Consider the following 23,016-nt stretch of genomic DNA (forward strand, 5'->3'; position numbering starts at 1 on the left):
TTCTTTTGCCAATTGCATTGTGTCCCCTCAGGGTGCGCCCGAGAGTGTGATAGAGCGGTGCGAGTACGTACGGGTGGGAAACAGAAAAGTGACGCTGACACCAGCCGTGCGCGACCAGCTCATGTCTAAGATCAGAGAATGGGGGACGGGCAAGGACACCCTGCGCTGCCTGGCGCTGGCTACGCACGATACTCCGCCACGCAAGGAAAACATGGAGCTGGAGAATTCCAGCAAGTTTGCAGAATATGAGGTTCGCCACAAGATTTCTCTATCCAAACATCACAGCTTAGAAGTCCTTTTGTTCCCACATTGAATTGAAATAGGCTTTGTTAAGTTTAATGAGACGACTGGGTACTAGTTTGCTTAGTAGTAGTTAGTACTTTCTACACTTTGGTCTTCGCTCCAATAGTTTCTTTGTTCTTTAGGAAGAATTTGGATTGGATGTTTTTTGGCAGCAGTAACAGTAGAAAGCTGTTCCTGATGTGGTCCTGCGTAACCTAACCACCCTGATGCTGTTTGTTTTCCGTGTAGCTGGGGCTCACATTTGTTGGCTGTGTGGGCATGCTCGACCCACCCAGGAAGGAAGTGATCGGTTCGGTGAAACTGTGCAACGAGGCAGGTATCCGTGTTATCATGATCACAGGGGACAACAAGGGCACGGCCGTGGCCATCTGCAGACGGATTGGCATCTTTGAAGAGGACGAGGACGTGACGAGAAAGGCCTATACAGGCCGCGAGTTTGACGATCTACCGCAGGAGGTGCAGAGAGACGCCGTCAAACGGGCACGGTGCTTTGCCCGCGTGGAGCCGGCTCACAAGTCCAAGATCGTCGGATACCTGCAGTCGTTTGACGAGATTACAGCCATGGTAAGGAAAACTATCCCCGTACAAGTAACACACCTGCGTGTTCCAGCATCTTCTTCTTTTTGTGGCAGTGCACAGCACTGCTGCCTTTCTCCTTCCTGTAGCCATTCGCTGTTTGAATGACTTGTCAAAGATGTATGAGGAGAAGCCAGTGAGGCATGACATGTTCCAGGTCTCTGTGAGGCTGCTCTCTCAGACGCCGCTATCACGAGCTGTCATCTCTGGTCTGCTCGGCTGCTTCCTATCTGACATGCGTCTCAGAAGAGAAGTTGATCCGCGGGAGGGAAACGACAATATCACCATTTGCCCATCAGTCTGAAGCTGCTTTCAGGCCCTGCCTTGACAGATAAATATCGCTTCTGCACAGCTTTAGTTTAATCCCGTCATGGTGTGAAAAGATAATGAGCCTTTGCACAGTGAGTTAGAGTCGTTGCTTGTTAAACTTGGGGCTCCCGAGCGAGTCATCCTTCATGAAAAATGAGTGTGGGCTCGGTATTTGAGAGTGGACTTGTTCTTTTCTGACACACATGTACTGTCACAGTGTTGGACTCTGAGGGCCAAGTTTCAATGCTCAGCTTATATCTCTAAGTAAGGACCATTTAAGGATAAGCAAGTCTTATTGAGAGACGCTTTTTAATAAACAATACTGTTGACGTTTCCTTTAGTGCCCCTCTGTTCTTTGACACGTAATAATCCAGGTATTTCCTCCTGGTTGCAGACAGGTGATGGTGTGAACGATGCCCCGGCCTTGAAGAAGGCAGAGATCGGCATCGCCATGGGATCCGGTACAGCTGTGGCAAAGTCAGCGTCTGAGATGGTGCTGTCTGACGACAACTTCTCCACCATCGTAGCTGCTGTGGAGGAGGGCAGAGCCATCTACAACAACATGAAGCAGTTCATCAGATACCTCATCTCCTCAAACGTGGGAGAAGTCGTGTGGTGAGACAAGAGCGCCGTGAGACGCAGCTGCCGGGCGGGGACTGTCTTCGTGTGCGGCTGACGTTTGTGGGTCTCTCCTGTGTCTGTCTGCAGCATCTTCCTGACAGCCATCCTGGGTCTGCCTGAGGCTTTGATTCCAGTCCAGCTGCTGTGGGTTAACCTGGTGACTGATGGCCTGCCTGCCACCGCCCTGGGCTTCAACCCCCCAGATTTGGACATCATGGATAAACCACCCCGCAACCCTAAGGAGCCACTCATCTCTGGCTGGCTCTTCTTTAGATACCTGGCCATTGGAGGTATTATTCACTCAGACGTGAATAAATTATTGTGCAGTTGTCACTGTGTGGGGTGGTGCGGTGGTTAGCACTGTCACCTCACAGCAAGAAGGTCTTGGGTTTGAATCCAGTCAGGGTTCTTTTAGTCTCTCGCTGCATGGGTACCGGGTACTCCAGCTTCCCTCCACGGTCCAAAGACATGCCTGAGTTAACATTAACTGGTGATTCTAAATTGTGACTGGTTGACTGTGTCTGTGTGTTAGCCCTGCTGATTGGCTGACAGGGCTGTCTAAAGAGCTTCTGTGCACCTGCGCCCATTTTTAAAAATCTAATAGCAGAACAACTTGATGCATTTTCTAACACTTTATCGATGGTACCTTAGTTAACGTTGATTTTTCACACTATAAGGCGCACTTAAAATCCTTTAATTTTCTCAAAAATCGTCAGTTCAACTTATGTATGAATTCTGGTTGTGCTCATTGACCTTGAACCGGTTGTATGTCATACACTGCGCTCAAAACTCTGTCACAAATGTTTTAGTCCGACTTTGCTAAGCTACGAAGCCGCACCTCTTGACGGATTGTTGGAACATCACGGCTGTAGTCAGGAGCCTCGCAGAGGAATCTGGGTCCTAAACTCCATCCATTTCAGGTCCCAAAGTCAAACGAACACTGCAGCATCACTGAGAGTTAAAAACTGTCTAAATTCTTTCATCTTTAATAAAATCATCAGTGTTGCTGCTTTACCAGGTGTAACAATTAAGTTTAACATCCAGGCATCCATGAAAACAGAATTTATTACACTTAACAGAGTTAGAAGTTAGCAGGAAGTTAGCTCGCTAGCTTCCACCTAAACATGATATAGCATGTTCTGACTGAGAGATTTCTGAAAGAATTCAAACGTACAGCTCTGCTATCACTTCCAACATAAATGAAGACAGAAAACTAAACAGCAGTGACGTTTGTAGGGTTACTGAAGTTGGGCTAGCTGGTATATAATGATGTGCTACGTGATCGCTAGCGACACAGCTATGTTAGCATAAACACAGTGAAGCTGGAGGATGAACGCTAACTTTATTCCACTCGATAAAAGTTAACGTGAGGGTTCCTGATGGTTAGAGACAAATGCAATCGCATGGCAGGATGCTGTAAACGGACCAAACTTCAGTCAGGAGAACAACTGAGATAATCCATCCACAATACGAGGTTAGTCATTAATATACTGCAACAACATGGGAATAGAGCCGCTGCAGAGGATTCAGCATTAATGAATCAATGGTACAGAAGTGGAGGAAGCAAGAAGAATGAGTTGAGGAAAGTTTGACTTATCTGACTGTTTGGTTTCGCTTAATGCGCCTTATGGTAGGAAAAATACAGTAACAAGATTTGAGATGTATTTAGTAAAACGGCGACTGTCAGTAGGCCTAGCATCTTTTTTTTTTTTTTTTCTAATCAAGCACTCATGTCAGCATGTTTATTTTCCTGAACAGCTTCTCCTTTGTAAGGTTATTACATTTTATTCTTCGCACACTGAATAACTGTAACCTTACACTTTGTCTGTATAATATTAAATTTGTGACTGTGCGTCTATCAATATCTGGTTTTGTCTCACAGGCAAGAAACGGCAGCTCTTGTTTGTGTGTATAAATATAAATGTATGTCTGTGTTGTCTTGCAGGATATGTGGGTCTGGGAACAGTGAGTGCAGCCACATGGTGGTACCTGTTTGATGAGGAGGGCCCACAAGTGTCTTTCTATCAGCTGGTGAGTTGTAAAACAGTTTATCTGACGTAGCTCCTGCCCTAGGAGAACATGAGCTGCATTGTTTCCTGTTATACTGTTTACCCCACCTCTATGCATCCTTTTCATTCGCTGCTATTTGATGCAGTAACGTTTGATGATCCCAGCAGCAGACAGGCATAGAAAGGGAATTAAGATTTCTGTGGATTGATTGCATGCAGAGCTGAAATGAAGCCAGGGTTTGGCAGCTACCCCCCACCCAATCTGAGCAGAGTCCCATCAAACCAGGTCGCAACACGATGCACGAGCGCACGCTAACTCCGCCTGTCTCTCTCTTCACAGCGACATTTCATGCAGTGCACTGAGGACAACCCCATGTTCAAAGAAATAGACTGCGAGGTGTTTGAATCTCGCTACCCCACAACCATGGCGCTGTCTGTGCTGGTCACCATCGAAATGTTCAACGCGCTCAACAGGTCAGTCGGCTTCAGAGCTGGTGTCAGAGTAAACGAGCCTTAAATGTCACAAACGTCAGAAATTTACTCAAAGAAAGCGACGCTGTCATTCGACGAGACGGAGCTCCCTTTGAGGAAGAACGATCCGTGCCAGAAAGGCCACGGCCGTCGCAAACATCAGCTGTTCACTGTTTGAACGACTGATTTTTGTTTTTATGTCCTCCACCTGAAGAATGTGCTTAAGCGCACATCTTAAGAAGAGAAATTATACTTTATTGAACGGAGCTATGAAGGGTCATTAGCTCTGTTTTGAAAGAAATGTCCAACTCGACGAGGTCTGATCACCACTTCAGATGGAGTCCAAAGATGGTCCAGCCTAACGCCGGCACATCTGTTCATTTTCATGCAGCTTGCTGGAATATTTTCATCAGTTGTTGTTTTGCAACCTGATCCTGAAATGTTAGCATGTTTTCATCTATTCAAACTTCTCCTTACAGTTTGTCTGAGAACCAGTCCCTGCTCAGGATGCCTCCCTGGGTCAATATTTGGTTGCTGGGAGCAATCATCCTCTCCCTCTCCCTCCACTTCTTAATCCTCTACGTCGAGCCTCTGCCAGTGAGTACACAGGACACGCAGCTCTTTGAGCGTTTAAAAAAACCCAAACACTGCATGCTAATAATCCTCAGCACTGTATCGTGGCCCAGATTCACGAGCCGTGTTTTATGAGTCCGATTCTTTTGCCAGTGATGACACAACTTGTCTGTCGTCTGCAAAAAAAGTAGGATGGCCCTGTAGGTGTAATGTAATGCAACAGCCAAATGAAACTATAAGTAGCTAAGTTCATAGCTAGCGTCGTGCAAAAAGCAGATACAGAAATGCTGTGAGTCAGACAGAAGGCGTTACAAAATAAAGGTTTCCATGGCTCCACTGGATTATGTTTTCTTGCAGGCTGATGTCTTTGCATTTTTCAAAATAGTTACAAAATATTAAGCTTGCATGTTAGAAAAGGCTTCTGCTGCAGCTTTGTCATCATCGTCTGATTTCTCTTGTCCTTCAGCTCATCTTCCAGGTGACCCCTCTGCATTGGTCCCAGTGGACTGTGGTCCTGAAGATTTCCTTCCCAGTCATCCTACTGGATGAGGCTTTGAAATATTTATCCAGGAACCATCTGGAAGGTATGTTAAGTCCTACCTGTTTTTAATTTAATAAGCAATTTTTTTCAAATCAATAAACGAATCTAATGATGCTTGTTCTGCTCTTTTTTCCTTCTCTTCTGCATTTCTAAATCAGCCTAAACTCTTTTAATCTCACCTTCTGTAAAAAGGTACCTGACTTTCTTTGTGCTGCTTTCTTCCGTCTCCATTCGAACCTGCCTGCTGTCCGATGGTTACGTGTTCTAAGCCTGTGGGTTTTTGTTTTGGCAGGTGATGAGGAGAAGAAGTATCGGAGGAGATGGCAGCTGAACTAAGACCTCTCCCTCAACACACTCACACAGTTAGACACACAGCTACCCTCTTCCCATTTTTGAGCTAGGAAACGTTTCTCTCCCCTGCCCTCGTTCCCCACTTCTGCATGTCCAACAAACCACCACTAGAAATGAGGGGTGGCTTGCATGAGAATGAGTGTGAGAAAGTGAGAGCGCTTGTGCTCCTGCAAGCATGGCTTTGTGTGTGTGTGTGTGTGTGTGTGTGTGTGTGTGTGTGTGTGTGTGTGTGTGTGGGAGGACACAGACGGATGCAGACCTGTCTTTATAGTTGCAAGAGCAAGAAACAACTGCAGAAAAGAAAAATACAACTGGGCTCTGCTTTTTAAAGGTTTCTGCTCATCTTTTTGTTGTCTGTACAGTACAAACATAGTGGTGGACTTCTGGGGGGAGAGGGGAGGATGGGGGAACAGACATTGATAATACTGGGTGGGGTGGGGGTGGGAGTTGGGGTTTTAAAATCAACACAGAGACTGAAAGAGAGACTGAGAGGAGAAGAACCAGATGGACACACTGACAAAAAAGCAAAAGCATCAAGGAAAGGACGAGGAAGGTGAGAACAGCCTGGAGGCGCTGTGAGGAGAGAGCCACGGTACCCACGCGTGTCCACAGAAGCATCATTATCAGGAGGCGCTGCCCAGGCTTCTGCCATCACACTACTGGCAGTGAATTCCAGCCAGCTCTGGCCTTATCAGCACAACACAACTGTTTCTCTGGCCAGTTTGTCACAGCGCTGCTCCTTCATCACTCTTCTGTCGTTTATGCTCAGTTCCTCTCCTTCGGCCTGTCTCTGCTCTCTCTTTGTCTCTTTCTCGCTCTCTGTGTGAGGAGGCAGCTGTGGGCCCGGGGTCGTGACTGTCGGGCTCTTTGGTGGGGTTGGGGTCGCTCCGCCTAAAGGTGTGAATAGCTTTACGCTGCTTGGCTGCTTCCTTTGGCTCTAAATTCGAGGGGCTGAGGTCGGCTCACACACTGGGCAAAGAAACGAAATTTTAAAAAGTCAAACAGCAACCAAACCAGCATATCGGTAGAGTAGTTGTGATCCAGCCCACTCAGCTGGCCCTCTTTAGCTTCACTATAATGTCCTTCTGCTTCTTTGCTGCCACTGGAAAATCTCTGCGAGTCATTTCATGTAAAGGTTAAAGGTGGACGGGAAACTGATGCTTCAGGATTCCTGCGTCATGCCTTTAATCCGCTGTGTCACACCCTGAACCAGCGCTGAGGTGTGTGTGCGTTATAGCCTTACTTGAATAAAGTTGTCTAATTTGATGTGATAGGCTTTTTTCCCCCGTCTGAATCGCACAAACGATGTAGTTTAAAGTAAGTTAGAGAAGTAAGTGGCTCGTCCCAGCGTCACGTGGACATTAACAGTGTAGATATTAAGCACATCCATGCCTTACACAGCCCACTGCACCTCCACATTAAACATGTGGTCCCGATGAATGTGTTTGCTGACCTTTAATGAGCTCGTTACCCATCACTACCACTTTGCACTCGCGTGGCCGGACCGTGATTCTCACACTGATCATGTGAAGTCTTAAAGACTCTGAATGTGGCGTGTTTTTTGGTTTTCTTGTTCTGCTTTGTGCGCTGCTCCCTCAGCTCCTCCTGCTTTCTCAGTGCTATAGCATTTCATTTGGGTGTTTTATAATTCTTAATAATAATAATGTGTTTGACTGAATGAACCCGCAGGGTTTGGATTGTGTCTTTTAAGTCTTAATTCTGGGTTTTGTGTGGGGCCCTGGTGCTCTGTGGACGGGGTCGGCTGTGTTTTTGGACTCTTATTGCTTCCACATGCTGCAGAGAAGAGCGTGTACACATTTTTAAAAAGTCTTTGAATAGGTGGAATAAAAATGGGAATCTGCACACTGTGTCCCTCATACTTATTAAAGCAATGATATGTTGTGGCTGTTGTGTGTTTAAAGGTAGAGCTGCAGTGATTGGTTAAAAACACTGAAGCACTACAGCCATTAAAAAAACAAACACTTTGAAGTTTAGCTGAGCTCCCCTTCGAGGTCATCTTGTCGCGTACCTCAGTCCCTGGAGGTGCTCTTCTGACCACTTGTATGTGGTCATATACATGTGGTGATGAGAGGTAATGGTGATCATCTGAAGGAGGACGGTAAACAACGTGAGCCGAGGCTCGTGCCGCCGCTCACCTTAGAAGCGTTTTGGCCGTGCAGACTTTGGGAGCTGTCTAAAAACAGCAGCTGGGTAGAAATGAGTGGAGGTAAACCTCATCCTGGAGCAGGAGCTCTGCAACACAGTCATCTTCTTTGTGTTCTGACCAAACAATTACTATATTCAGCAGACCTGGTATATTAAAAATGGCTTTTACTTGCAGCACGGGACTTAAGGAGGTTTGTTTCATTTTTTTAAATTGAACTGGGAGTTATCAACACAGTGTGCAGATCTTTTCCCCCTTTCTCCTTTTCAGACAGCATTTCAAACCCAGTACTTTTTTCAGTGTGATGCAGGAAATTTACCCTTCAACACAATCCATCCAGTCTGCAGCTGTTGACTGTGGCGTATGCAGCTGTGCTACACACTCGTTTTGTTGCTTGGTGATGGGGTTGTTTTTTTTCTCGCTCCAGGGAATAGCTCGCCAAAGTATAGATGTTTCCAGTTTCGCATGCTCTCTGGGGTCATTCTTGGAATGCACAGTAGGAAACTGACTTAAGTAGACGAGGCAAATTAAAACAAATACACTATAAAGTTTGTTAAAACACCTCACCAGTTTTAATATCTATCTATATATATATTAAAAAATAGGTTTTAAGAGCAGACTAGTCCTTTAACTATAGACCAGAAGCTGGATTGTGACTATACTTGACACAAAGCAGCCTTTATGTTAAGGTTGAGCTTTTCATGATTTCCCGTCACCACCGTGTGAATGTGGCACCTCTTTCCAGACCAGCAGATTCCACATCCCTGTCCCAGATCTCCAAGGCTCTGTAACATGCTGGCACGATAGGTCTGCGTAGCCTTGTTATTTACTACTGAATCCTCAACTCTGTACAGACGCTGAGAAAACGATCGCATGGAACCTTGTTACTGTAATAATACCCTATACAGTATATAATATTTAATTTTTTGATAACTTGCATCAATGAAAACCTACTTACAACAAGAGACGGACTTACAAGACTTCCTGTTTTTCTTTTTCTTTGGAGCACATGGTATCTAAGGACCTTTGTTTCTTGTCTGTTTTGGTTTATTTGTTTCCTTGTAGAATAGAAAGGTTGTTTCTTCATGTTTCCATTTGGTTTTTACACTTGTGGGGTTTTGTGTCTTTTACTGTAGGGAGAAGAATATGATGATATCGTGTTTAGGATAGACGAGATTAACGCTTACGCTAATAAGTGGCAATGACATGGAACATTTCAGTGATAGCTAGCTGGTGTGAGGATACTCAAGAAATTGTGAACGAACAGTGTCTGGTTTACACTGAGCGATAAGCAGTGATGAATCCTGGGATATGAAGTTTCATGAGTGTACATTGAAGGGCTTGGTGGTGATGCAGGCTCTAGAGACCCCTTTCAGATCTGGGACGTTGCAAAGCTCTTCCAGCTTGGTACTCCGAGTCCTCCGCAGTCTGTAAAAGGCTAACCTCCTTTACTAACAGTGAAGGAGCGATCGGGTTGAGATGATAACAGCTGACTAGTGAACGTGCCTCTAGAGCCTGACCTCCACCTCTGAGAAATTAAAAGGATTCTCTGTGTTGCCTTGTTAATATTAATTGTGGACACATAATTTTATAAATGACAAAGACGTGGAAATAAAGATTATTTATCTTGTTATTTATTCAGAGGCTGTGGGTTTTTTGTTTAAATGGATGATTGTCAGTGCAACCCCCCCCCCCCAAACACTTGGGACAGTCTTCGATATGTAAATGAAAGCACGAGGCAATAATGAGCAGATGATTTGAATACTATAGCTGTGTCTCACTTCAGGGGCTGCATCCTTCGGTGGACCCGGCCCACGTAGACCGTGAAGGCCGGAAGTGCAAGGTTGTGAGATGGGACGGTCTAACCTTCAGGTTTGCGTCACCGCTGTCTCAGTGGAGTTTAATAAACTCAGCCGTCTGCTCCTTGCTATCTAAAATGTAACAGGACACCAGAGTAAACTCTTGACCATCAGATTTACTCAGGAACAAATCAAACACTGAAAAATATCATGTTTGTGCCGGGAGGTCGCTGTTCTCGCCGGCTCCAGTGAGCCTTGAACCCCAGTCAGCTATCGAGCTGGTGGGTAACAGACGTCTCCGAAAACATCGGAGCGCTTTTGCAAATGTGCGATGTCTTGATAAACTGAGCAGATATTTGAAGTTTGCACAGCTACATACTCGCCTGAAAATATCTTAAAAGTTTATTTTGTGGCCCAGAAAGAATAATATTTCAAACTTTTTAGCCACGCTCCTCAGCCATTGTTTGAAAAGTATTTTTATATTATTATAAAAATACTATAGTAATTAAATTATTATTCAAAGTATTGAAAAGAGTAATATTACAACTAAGTAGCGGCCACCATTGTTGGAAACTGGAATTGGCTGCTGTGCTATGAATTCTGGGATATGGTGGTCCACGAAGGACACACCCCACCCATCCTCCAAATCTGGGGAAAGGGAGGACGCATTTGTCTTCGAATTGGGACAGCCTTCGGCGCATCGCTGTGACGTAATCAGCCTTCAAAGGCGGCCCCTGAATTGAGACACAGCCTATGTTTATTTTCAAAATAGTAAAGACAACATAGTTTGAGGCCAACAGGTGCATTTCAGACAAATTAACCACTCGGACGTGCGGAGAATATCCCAACCATGAGACGACCCCCTATCAGCAAGCACCCGGTGACTGTGGGGGGGACCTGCCGCAGAACCAGGATCAGGGAGGGGCGGCCATTGGCTGAGGGACATGGGACAAAAGACACTCTGTGAAAGAGATTAATAACAACTAATGATTAAATGCAGTGTGAAGAATCCTTAATCAGCCACATTATAACAGGATGGGTCAACAACGAGTTTAAATACTTGGGCCTCTGCCAGTGTTCAGAAACGAAGAAGCCTCTTGGACGGGGGTGAAATGTCTTCACAAACCTAAAACAAATCCAGTTGCCTTCATTCAAGAACGTCAAGAGCACCGTGACCTGGATGGACCCGTACGGTCAATCCTCTGAGTTTACGAGCAGCTCTTTACAAGAGTCGTGATTTATTACAGTTTACTTTTAAACGTGTCACAAAATTAAAAAAGGAAACAAAAAGTATTTATTTCTATCAGGTCATTTCTTATCATAATCTAGGAACATAAGGACAACAGCAGAATGCTGCTTCAATGACACTGGAAACACTGCTCTGATAAAACCGTGTGTGCCCTTCACATGCTTCACATTCTCACACAGTGAAGGAGCTCTGCCAGCAGGAGCGGCTTTCTCTTTGCCGTGAACCAAAAGCTCTTGTTCAGTTCAACTCTGCAAAGATACAGATGTAGTGACCATGATTTCAAATGCAGTCAAATCCACTGATTTTATTATTATTGAATTTAAATCAGTGGAATAAAACTGAAGGACAGCTATGGGACCAGCAGGGGGAGATGTTGCATCGCATTCCTGGTGCATCTGTGCTGTTTACTAAGTGGGCCTGTCAAGATGCTATATGTAGCTTTTATTCTGCAGCAGCTGCACTGATTGTGTCCTATAACACCAAGGGAGAAAAAAGACCCAACAGGATGAAATTAAGTTTCTCCATCACACTACAGCCTAGCAGCACTTTCCACTTCTCCAGGAAACCTAATCACCTGCACACACGTGCCAGATATGCTTTCTCAGACCTCCCATGTGAGAATGGCACACATGCACGCACATTGTCTCCAGAGGGGGAAGTTCCTCTCAAGGGCCGCAGAGGAGGATCTCATTAGTATTAGGTTGTTTTTTCCAGCAGGACAGATGCAAGACAGCATTCAGCAGAGACGCTGTCCCAGTGAAAGGCAAGTAAACACACAGGCCAAAGATAGGAGTTGGGAAAACTAATGGAAAGACTGCAAATTTTTAGAGCTGATAGCAAAAGGTGTTTGAGGAGAATTGTTGCGTTTGCTTAAAATGAATCCTGCCAGGATCCTGTTGCTTTCATATCAGCAGGAAGAGAATGTCCGAACTGTGGTTTAAGACGTCCTGTGAGACGAGACCACAGCGTTATTGCTCTGAAAACACACACCTCTGCTTTCATTCTACATGTCGGCATGAAAACTGAATAAAATGAATGTCTATGAAAGAAAAAGCAGGTGAAATAACAGCACCCCTGAGGCTAACTTGTAAAGCATCAGCAGAAAGAAGGATGAAATTAAATATTATTCTACTTCAATGTCCAACTGACTCACACACTTTTTTCTTTTTTGTGTGAAGCTGTTTCCAACGATTATGTCTTTGTGAAAAAGACCATATTTGTTAAAATGCAACCATGCAAGACAAGAAAAAATAAATAAATCGCTAAGGCTAAACAAGCTCCGACTCAAGCAGGGATCCCTGACCTTTGATAATGATCTGGTCATGCCACATGCCTTCTTTGAACTCGTTTCATACGCTCAGTCCTGTTATGCACATACAAGGCTGTGCTGCGGCCGATTTGCACCATGACTCATTTGAAAACAAGCAGATGCTGCTCACAGTCCAGCAGGCTCTAAAAAACAGGAATGGCTGGGAAAGACTTGAAATTTGAGGAGCGATTGCGCTGCGAGGACATTGTGCCCCTTATCCCATGGTGTCAGCCCGTGTTGTGCTGTGAGGCTGGAGCTGTTGCCAAGAAAGAGCTCAGAGGCTGTGGCACATGTGCACCACTTACTGCAGCTTTACAACTCAGAAGCCTCCAATGTACTGTACGATACAGCCGGCGGCAGTTTAAAGATCGTTTAAGATTCTGCTCTGAAAACATAAGAGATTGGAAAATGAACTGACAATTAATATCTGTTTAGTTTTAATAGTTCCAGCTTCTCAGGTGTAACAATTTGTGGCTTTTAATTGAAACTATTTTAAAATAATAATAATTTAATCATTTATTAACTAACGAATTAATAATAATTATTTTTATTTGGCTTTTATTTATGTCTTATGTGATAGTATTATTTATGTACAGTACTGTGTGTCAGCTGTTTGTTTTTAAAGTGCTTTATAAATAAAGATGATGATGATGAAAAACATATGGTGTTGATTTTACTTTAGCCCTCTAACACTGTCTGACTCCATGCATTTATATTACCTGCAGTAAATCCCATCAATCACTGAACTAACCAAGAACTAACCAATTCATGTATAAAATAGCTAAAAGTTTTGATTTATTCTCATCGTGCAAAAATGAATTCTTAACTACACGTTAAGCTTCTGTGCTAGTGTGACGTTCATATTTATAGTGTGGATTTTATTTAGGTTTAGCATTTACTATCTTATACATGTAAGTAACATTTATTTTTATAGCAATTTTCTAGATGAGGCTCACAAAGTGCTTCACCACAGTCGACCAACAAAAACACAAATATTAAAAGGAAACAGTATCCACTAGTCAAAAGTGAGTCTGTGCGAATAAAGCTTGAGCTGCTCACAGGTCTCATAGTGCGGGCACCATCATCACACACACTTTCTCCTTTAGTTTTCAGCCAGTGAACAGAGAACAACAGCTGGTTTGGTCAAAAGATTTCAGTGACCTGCATGTTAGCTGTGGCTCTAAGACACAGGTGTCCAACTGCAGGCCTCGAGGGCCGGAGTCCTGCAGGTTTTAGACGTGTCCTTGATCCAACACAGCTGATTTAAATGGCTAAATTGCCTCCTCAACATGTCTTGAAGTTCTCCAGAGGTCTGGTAATAAACTAATCATTTGATTCAGGTGTGTTGACCCAGGGTGAGATCTAAAACCTGCAGGACACCGGCCCTCGAAGCCTGGAGTTGGACACCCCCGGTCTAAGAGTTTGCTATAGTGTAAGCAGGTGTTTGACCGATCAGAGCCCTGAAAGTGATCACCAAGATGTTAAACTGAAGTCTGAACTTCATGGGAACAGATGTGCAAAGATGACAAAAAAGGTGTCAGATGAGAACACTTAGTAAGCAGCCCCACAGCTGTAACTTGGACCAAAAACGCCTTACAGTGACTTACAGTAGTCTGACTGTGTGAAACAAAGGCCAGCATTCGACTGAGGCGGGTAACATTTCCTAAATGAAACAACTATTAAAATATCTTTATAAAAACGAAGAGCCTGGTCAAATGTATGTGCCGACTGCAAATACAGATTTTGCAAATTCAGGACATGTGACTCTGCTACATGTGAGCTCAGTTAACCCTGGGATTATTGCCACTGACACTGGAGAGAGATGGGATACGCCCAGAAAGTCCATCATGAGGATTGCGATCCCAAAGAATGACTCGCATCCACCCGGGCCTGCATGTTGTTAATCTGCTGTGATCCATCTTCATGCTTGCTGCAGATGTTTAAATCACAATCATTAATTGTGCCGTGCACATCTCGTGAGACTGTAGTCAGCCATGACGGCGTGCAGCGTCTTCCATCGCTGCTGTCACACAACTCGGACACATCTGGTGATGTGTGCAGACAAACACAGAGGTGATGTTTGTACTGTGTTCATCTATTAGTAGGTAGTTAGCAGAAACAGCTGACTTTAAGCTGCCTGATGGAGTGTCTTCATGAAGAATTTTAGTGATGATATGAAATGAAAGTGTGAAGTTGGCGCCAGCACTTGTTTGAAATCGCACCTCCTGATGCCAAACTACGTCACACAGATTCCTACTGCAGACTGCAGTAAACTAAACATCCATTCATCAGACTGACACGTTTCAGCCTGAGCGAGGTGTCTCCACTGAGATAATAAATATTTAAAGTCCTCCTCAAACGTGTGTTTGACTTTGTGCTACACCACTTTGGTGTCTCGCTTGAATGACGGATGTGCAAAAGTTTCACTTTGTCTTTTAAATACGTGTGTCATCACTCTGGGCTTTTTAAGAAGGAGAAAGGTGTAAATGCTGTTTATTCCATGCTCCAATCCAGCTCCGTGAGCTCAGGCACGCTGACACTCACCACAGCTCTTTTATGATCATGTAATCAAAGGTTCTTCAAAAACAGATGTTCTTACATTCAGACTCTTTGACTGTAATATAGGGTGTACGGCACGCATACGGCACACAGTATGTGCAGTATTTGGCATTAGACTTAAACATATTAATTCATAAGCCATCCAGAAATGTTCCTCTTTGCTGTGGAGCGTACTCGTTTGATATCACCAACAGCAGATGTGTGACAGGTTTACGATAAAGTCCTGCTGGTTCAAGTTCACACAGCACTGTAGCCACGCGCACGTCTGCATCACAACTGCAAAGACAGGACTAAAGATTATTTAGAATTGTTAACGTCATGTATTTTTTAATTGTGTTTTCTGCAGTCTGTGTCGTGGATCCTGGGTTTTTGTAAGCGTTTCCTGTGTACTCTCTTTGTGTAGCAGAGATTTCTCGACTGGTTTCTTTATGGTTACTTTGTCAGTGTAGTTTTGCTACGTATTACAGTCTAGCTTCTGTTTTTGTTTTAACTCCGTGAGTTTCACTTTGTCCTGCTCCCCCGTGTGTCTTCTTGTTAAGTCCCTGTCTCTATGTTAGTTTTCTTTTGTTGTGTTACTTCCTGTTTTATTTTGTTAGCAGTCGTCGCCTGTGTCTTGTTCCTTGTTTTACTTCCCCCTTTCTTGCTGTCCTTGATTAGTTTCAGCTGTGTTTAGTTCCTTGTCGGACCTGACCTGGTTTGTAAATGCTCTAAAAAAGCTGCCTGTTAGTGTTTCCTTTGGAGGTACAACGACAAAAAGATGAACGCGAGCAAACACAAAAATAATGTTTCCTGCTGAGTTGAACCCTCTTGTGCATTTCCCTACCAGTACTGCTATTAAATGAAGACTTACGTCAGCTTAAACGTGTCTTAGAGGACATGATGGATCCACTGCAGCAAAAGGCCTGATACCAATTCGATGGAAGGCTGAGCTTTGCCCTGCCAGCAGTGCACATAATTAGATATATTGATTATGGCGTTATCTGTGACTAGGAGGATCACTGGGTGCACATAGGAAGCAACTGCAAAGTGTTTCATTTAATAAACCTTTTCAAAGTCTGTATTACACAGTGATGCTAAGCTTTCTAAACACCTTGAGTCTCAACAGGAAGGTCAGCTGGGCTCTGAGTGCTTATGCCAGATGCACATTTCATGCCTCATAACATGCTCCATATAATTTTTACCAAAATATTAGGAATGATTTTATTACTGCACTAATACTTCACCCCTACTATTTTTGACATTACATAACAATTATATGGAGTATCTTATGGGACATAAAATGCACATATGGCATTTTACTATTTCTTTCTAATATTTCCCTACTGGTAGCTGCATTGTGCTACATCACACACCATCTCTCTCTTCTTCCACTGGCCACCTGACCTCCTTGAGACCATTCGATGCTATTGCAGTACTGAGCCAACTCATTTTTTAATATTTTGCTTCCAAGGAGCCAGACGTGTAAGTTCTTTAATGCTGAGCTGAAGCTCTTCAGTTGTTCTTACTGTTGTTTGTTAATCCACTTAACACTGACTTCAGAATTGTACAAAAGGCGTAAGACTCAGTGGATGAACCAGTGATAATGCCAACCATCACAGTTAACAGGCACGAATAGTATGTTTGCATAAACAAGATCATTTCTAACAGCTATTAACGTAGGGCGGCCATATTTTGATTTCCAAAAAAGAGAAAACTTGGCTCACTCATGAAGAACTTTCTTAAAGAAACATAAAATCGTTCCGGGCATTTTGACTAGAGACCGGCCCCCCAGGTATGAAAGCCATAACCCTAACCCGCTGTGGTGACAGTGATGTACAGTCTTGTTGGTATATGTGTGATTTCTATACATTTTACATCAGATAAAAACTTTCAGATGATTATTTATCAAAAGTGAAACATTTTAAATGAGAATGAAGAAAAGTATTTCTGAGTTATTTTTATACATCGGCGAGCATCTGGCCAATCCACCACCTTTCATTGTTTATACCGTTTATACCGGTATGCCCGATGGCCATGTCAGCTATGGTCGTTAGGAGGGAAATTTCTTTTGCAGTGAAAGAAGGACTTGCGCTTTGGGGTCGTTTAAACATCATTTGGCGCGTTCCTGTGCGCTGTCTGTGAGCGCAGAGCACGCGCCCACAAAGCAAGTTTGGGGATGACGTCACACACGGGTCCTCTGGACATTTTTATCAGTCTCGAAAATCCCCACGGACAGAACGTGAAAAGAGGACATGTCCGGGGGAAAGAGGACGGTTGGTCAGCCTATATTAACTGAAAACTTGACATAGTTCACCACTGTGTGCAGTGCGTCTTTTTTTTTAGTTGAGGAAACTGGACAAGTAGAGGAAGAAAAAGAAGAAGTGGCAAAGCTTAAAAAACCCTCTTTAACAGTGTCTGCAAGCCACGTCCTTAAGAAATGGGGAAAACATCCGGTAAAAACCCGGACACAGAGCCTGAGAGCATCCAGTCCTTCAGCTGATCACCTGCTGTTCACTGAAGTGCTCTTAGTGATAGGGAGGCATTTATTTCATAGAATCAGCCAAAGAAATGCGAAGAGCTGGATGTTTTACCAGCATCCGGTGGAAAATGTGGGCCAGCAATTAGACTGTTTCACCGACTGCTTCTCTTATCTCCACTAATGAGTCAGACCTTCCCTGAATTTTGTTTCTGGGGAAACGAAGCAGGATGGCCAGCAGAGGCGCTAATCACACTGCTGTACACACAGTGTTAGATGGATGGATGATTATGGCAGCTCCACATCTGTGCTTATAAACCCGGCGATCTAATCCGGGACACACATGACGCTTTATTCTATAACGCCAGGAGTCTGGCTGCTTTGTGTGAGGTGAATAGTGACCAGTAGCGCCAGTATCGGAGTTTTCCACGGCCGTCGGCACCGACTGGCCACGCTGCGGGAACAGGGCGGATCTTAGGACCCGTGCTTTCATTCCTCGTCGAATAACAAAAAGTTAGGGGGGCGCTCGGCGTGCTGTGGACGTGCTACACAGCAGTCAGAGTGTGTCAAAGTGTCTGTGGTCAGCCCCTTTGCTGCTGTGCTCCCATTGCAGTGGTGCAGCAGCAGTCAGCTGCAGGGCTGCGTGTGTGTTTGTGTGCGCGATCTCCCGCGGGGTGTCTTCACTACTCTGTGGCTGCACTGTAAACAAACCGAGGCGAGTGTAGGCTGGTCCGCCCGTGCTTTCCGGAAACGATGGTGCAAAACACGGGACACACCTCGGGTCAGCAGCCACACGCAGAAGCCCGACGAGGTGCCCGTCTGTGAACAAAAGGCAGCGAAGAGAGCGACTCGAACAGGCACCGCGCGTCCGAGCGGGACAACCCTCTGAATCCGGGGCTCGAGCACGCACCAGCGCTCTTTTTCTGTTTTGTGGGTAAGTGAAACTTTTTCCTCTAAATCCTCGCGTGGTGTGTTCCCGTCGGGTTTCAGGGCAGTCGCCGTGGTGTAACACAGGTACGCTGGTGTTGTTGTGCAATGCAGATGGAGCTCCCCGCACGTGCTTTCTGACCGTGTTTTAATGATGTTCAGTGGATCGCTCGCGTGGGTCACTGCAGTTTGTTGCACTGAATTTTAAGCGCTTTTGCGCCCTCGAGCTGGAAGCTGCACCGAAACGCAACGTTGCGTGACGTGCCGCTTATTTATGTCACGCACCTGGCAGAACATGATGTGGCCTTGCACCAGACACACGACGTTTGTCAAGAATCTAACTGTGCAAACCAGAAACTTAGATTCCAGGGTTACTGTGGAGGGCCCGGTTTTAGCCCAGTTCCACACTGGTATGTCTCATGCGATCACAGATTTCCCTCTGTGAGCCACAAGCTGTAATTATTTATTGATTAGAGAGCCAGCAGAAGATGAATCCTCGAAATGAACACGTGTGAGTTTGAAGTCCTCATTTGTGGAATTTAAGGACTAAATTTCACTGCTTGCAGCCTCTCAAATACGAGGATCATATGTTAGAATTCAAATGTCATTGAAAGGACAAGCTGACTAAATGTGAACTTTGTCCTGCGGTTAATGATATAGTTGCAACGAACGGTGCTCAGCAGGGCACGTCTGCGTGGATGAGACAGGACCCCACTGTCAGAAGATCTCATTTTAAGATCATTAAAAGATTTCAATCTCACCTGTAGCTCAGAGTTAAACTTCTCCCAGTTTTGTTGGGTGTGATTGAAGGAGCTTCCAACTGGAGCGCAGAACACTTTGCATTGACAAATTATGAGGTGGGAAATCATCTACTCAACCAGAGCTGAGGAACTTTGAGCTACACAGAGACTGGGCTTTCTAGACACATTCATTTTGACCTGCCTGCACTCGGTGTGACTGTCGTACCAGCTCATAAGGCTTGTTCTGAGATCTTATCCCTAACAGCAGGGAGCCACTCGGCTTGCCCGGAGAAGGACTGTTTGCTCTCACGCTTTGAGGCACGCACCTGAATTTTTGAAGTCGCTTGAAGGATAGCTTCCAAATGAACAGACTCATTCGGTGGTACACCTTGGAAAAACAATCAGCGAGTGGCTGAATGACACACAAATAGTTGCAGAGTCGTCTCTGACTTCCTTCCTAACCCCAATTCCTAAACAATTAGTCAGGCATGGTGTTTACTCAGCGCAGAGAAAACCAGTTTCTGTTTGGCTTGGTCGACACTATGATGACTTGAATCCCCGCAGGCACAGTAACTAAAGTGACTTCAGCTGAACTGGCCGGAGGCTCTGTTGCAGCGGTGCTGACGTATTGCGAGTTTGGTTCCTGAGCAGCTCAGCTTCCCTCTTTTGGGCTTATTTAGTGTTTGTTTTTCTATGCAGCACTTTTTGCACTGGATCCCAGGAATGGAAGCTGGAAACAGCTTTTTAAATGGTTCTCCAGTTTGAACAAAACATGTGCACAGGTGATGGCTGCATTTTGGTCTTTGTCAAGTGATGTGCCCAAAAATGAGCCATGCATTGCCAAGAGTTGTTTGTTTAGAAGCATATTGCAGATATACTTTGATTAAAACAAGATCTTATTTCATTATTTGCTTTTGCATGGATTGCTTCGGTTTTCCTTGCACGCTGCTTTTTTCCCCACTGAAGGTGCCGATGGCTTAAACTGGAACCATAGCAGAGACACAGCTCAGTGACTAAAAAGGAGGACATGTCAACAGCTCCCAGCTCCTTCAGCCCCTCTGGGAAATTACTTGCATGAGGCTGGGAGGAGAAAGAGATATGTATTGTGTGTGTGTGTGTGTGTGTGTGTGTGTGTGTGTGTGTGTGTGTGTGTGTGTGTGTTACCATTAGTGTTTTAAATAAATCTTAAAGATTTACATAAAGGCCTGAACATCGTTCTGCGTCGCTCTGTGACTGCTCGCAGCTGGTTGGAGATGACGACCACTTGACCCTGCAGCTCGTCATTTTGGATCTTTTGTGGTCATTAAGTGTCTGTAGAGCTTCAAGTAGCATCGTTTGATCAAATCAAGGCCTTTCTGTTTGTTTGCATGGTGGTGTGTCTGCTGCTCACTGTAAGAGAGCCCGGTGATCATCATCAGGTGGAGATGAGCTACACCTCTACATGTTTGTGTGTGTCAGCCATGAAGGTTCACAGATTTGGATCCAAATGGAAATCTGTGCCTGACCTTTGACCTGGACTGGTGAGACATTATTCTTGGGATTTGATGCTTTGATATTCAAATAAAGCCTCTATGTAATACACGAAGAAGTTCAGTTACACACAGCCTTTGTTCTTGGGTTGTTGGGTCTTTTAGGAGACATCAGCCATAATGAGTCATTTTGCAGGAGATGGAGCTGTATAAATACTGTCACAGATAGTGACAGTAGTCTTCCTCACCAGAGATATAAGACAACTCATTACGTGCATCTCAAGTGTGTTTTCCAGTCTGGAGAGTGACGCTCAGGCCTATTTGTATCCACGCCAAAGAGCGCTTTATTTGATGTCTCGCAGGCTTTCATGTTACAGCTGTGAGGAGCGAGCAGCAGCTGTACTCGCTGTAGTGATTCTGCCTCCTTTGTAGAAGCTCCCGGTGTAATGTTGCAGAGTTTCACTCTGTCAGAACGACTCTAGCGGTGTAGGATGAATAGACGCATGAAGTAATTGTAACAGGTGAGCTCTCCAACAGGGCTGAGATGACCGAGTTAAAGCAGGTTAAGACGAGTCTGTGTCCCGCTCTGTTTTATGTATTGTTTCCTGTTCCTGTTGATGGTGCTTTCTGGATATTGGTCACTTATCAGCGCGGTACAACGCAGGGCGTGGTCTATATCCTGCTAATTCATATATTGAAGATTCAACTTACAAGTCTGAACAATGAAGCCAACATGGAAACACTAATGACTGCAGTTCCTCCACAAAAAGTAAGTCAGTGCTCTCAGACTCCATGTTTAGGCTAAACTATCAGTGAAAAACATCTTTACTTTTACTCTCTATACCTAACTGTGTATGCTGCAGTATTGTTTGGTTTGGTCAAATTGAAGTATTCAATCATATTGAAAAACAAATCGTTCCATATGCATCTTTATATGCTAAAACAGAGTAGCTCCAGCCCACAGCTTGGTACTTGCTGGGTTTGCAGTTTGTCACACAAACTAATTAGATTTAAAAACGAGGAATCTCCATATTTAGGATAAGTGCTCAAAATCAGTGAATGATGACATCAAGCACAAACTTACAGGCAGCCTGAGCTACATTCTTGTGTGCCGAGCTGGGCTGCTCAGATCATGATGGTCTGCACAGAGTCAGTCAGAGAACCAAACACAGCTAACACTGAATAAAAGGGTGGGTGAGGTAAAGAGACACCCCCCCCCCCCTTTTTTGCTTTATCCTCCAGATGACATTTTAAATGTCAGCCAACCTAACAGAAAGATAATTGTGAAACTTTAGGTGCAGGTAGCAAGTTGTGTTATTTTACTTTTTAGAGGCGAGAGGTGTAGAAAGTGAATCCTCATTAGTTCATTCTGCACCTGGCACGCAGCTATATCTGCATATTGGCCTTTATCATTCAAAGCACGATCAGTAAGGACTCCGGGGGTCCTCAGATCTCTCAGTTAACCTCATCCAAGTGCTAGCCTGTACTCCACCCCACTTGCACTTCTCGCTCGTTCTCATTAGTCTGTGTATGAGAGACAGCGGCACATCTTAAGACGGCCAAAATTAAAGTATTGATTAGTATGTTTCTGTGGCTTTCCTGAAGCTTTGGCTGCGTAACCACATTGTGATTTTACAGAAATCCATACGGTTCGATATAGTAGTACTCTTAGAAAGACACGTTGTTGTCAGACTGGCAGTATGACAGCAATGCAATAAATTTGTTTCCTAGAAAAATAACACAAGTAGCTCTTAAATCCCTGTAAGTTGTGTCTGTATTCATGTCCTGCTAACGTCGTTCTCTCGCACGGTCCCAGGGCCGGGGAGCTAACTGAAATAAATGTGTGGTTGAGTGTGTGCCTGCCCTCTGGAGACGCTGATCTATGCTGAAAACTCCCCTGCAAACCCCGACATCGGCTTTCCCTCTGCAGCACTGGTCACAGCGAACACCTTTGGGTTTAGCCTTACCTGCTCTGAGCACTCACCACCTGTTCCATATTTTTAGCTCACTTCATTTCCTTAAAGAGGGCCTGACAGTACACAGGGAGATACTCGTTTAAAGTGAAATGGTACAAAGATAAAAATAGTTAATGCATATCTCAAGTTATTTCAAGTGAATGCCCACACACTGGCAGAAGGTTCTGTCACCCAACCTACATGTGGCAGCTATGTGAAACATGTAGTAGTAATGAGACGGGCTTAAACAGATGGTATTGTCTTTGTTTACATCAATTTTCAAGTGATACATGGGTGGACTTGGGACCAGGTATGTTTTGCACTAAACAGGGGGTGTTTGGCATGCTTCAGCTCCTAAATAAATGGATTGGTTCCATGTCGATATAGATGGAAGTGCCTGCTTTGCAGTCCCTGATCATTAGCGATAGCACAGTATATTAAGATACACGGTCCCAATGTGTAGTAACTGTAATCTGATTTTCAATCTTTCAAATTAAGTAATAGTGTCATTTGCACATGCTTCTGGTCATGCTATCACTGTGGCTCGTGGGATAGCAGTGTCAGTCAGTCCGTCCACCACACCGGTGAAGACTGGGCTGTATTCATTCCTTTAATTATTCCTGCCTTGCTGAGGAT

The 23,016-nt window shown here is 44.5% G+C and overlaps 2 protein-coding genes across 5 annotated transcripts in view; both read left to right on the forward strand.

Annotated features, from left to right (window-relative positions):
- Window positions 1–6,084, forward strand: part of atp2a3 (ATPase sarcoplasmic/endoplasmic reticulum Ca2+ transporting 3) — a 42,933-nt gene extending 36,849 nt beyond the window's left edge. Inside the window, exons 13-22 of one of the 2 annotated variants that reach the window (XM_026181199.2) lie at window positions 32–250; window positions 532–867; window positions 1,583–1,803; window positions 1,897–2,099; window positions 3,755–3,840; window positions 4,159–4,292; window positions 4,769–4,886; window positions 5,329–5,446; window positions 5,562–5,595; window positions 5,696–5,834. In XM_026181199.2, coding sequence (XP_026036984.1) covers window positions 32–250; window positions 532–867; window positions 1,583–1,803; window positions 1,897–2,099; window positions 3,755–3,840; window positions 4,159–4,292; window positions 4,769–4,886; window positions 5,329–5,446; window positions 5,562–5,566 — 1,440 coding nt within the window. In that variant the 3' untranslated portion in view covers window positions 5,567–5,595; window positions 5,696–5,834. Of the gene's footprint in view, window positions 1–31; window positions 251–531; window positions 868–1,582; window positions 1,804–1,896; window positions 2,100–3,754; window positions 3,841–4,158; window positions 4,293–4,768; window positions 4,887–5,328; window positions 5,447–5,561; window positions 5,596–5,695 lie in introns of both variants that reach the window. The other variant, XM_026181198.2, reaches the window with a different exon arrangement.
- Window positions 6,085–17,635: 11,551 nt separating this feature from the next.
- Window positions 17,636–23,016, forward strand: part of camkk1a (calcium/calmodulin-dependent protein kinase kinase 1, alpha a) — a 53,339-nt gene continuing 47,958 nt past the window's right edge. The window contains exon 1 of one of the 3 annotated variants that reach the window (XM_080306953.1): window positions 17,636–18,223. The gene's annotated coding sequence lies outside the window, so the exon portion shown is untranslated. The remainder of the gene's footprint in view (window positions 18,224–23,016) is intronic. The other 2 variants (XM_026182292.2, XM_026182294.2) reach the window with 2 other exon arrangements.

Source organism: Astatotilapia calliptera, chromosome 10 (assembly GCF_964374335.1).
Source record: "Astatotilapia calliptera chromosome 10, fAstCal68.1, whole genome shotgun sequence".
Classification (NCBI taxonomy): Eukaryota; Metazoa; Chordata; class Actinopteri; order Cichliformes; family Cichlidae; genus Astatotilapia; species Astatotilapia calliptera.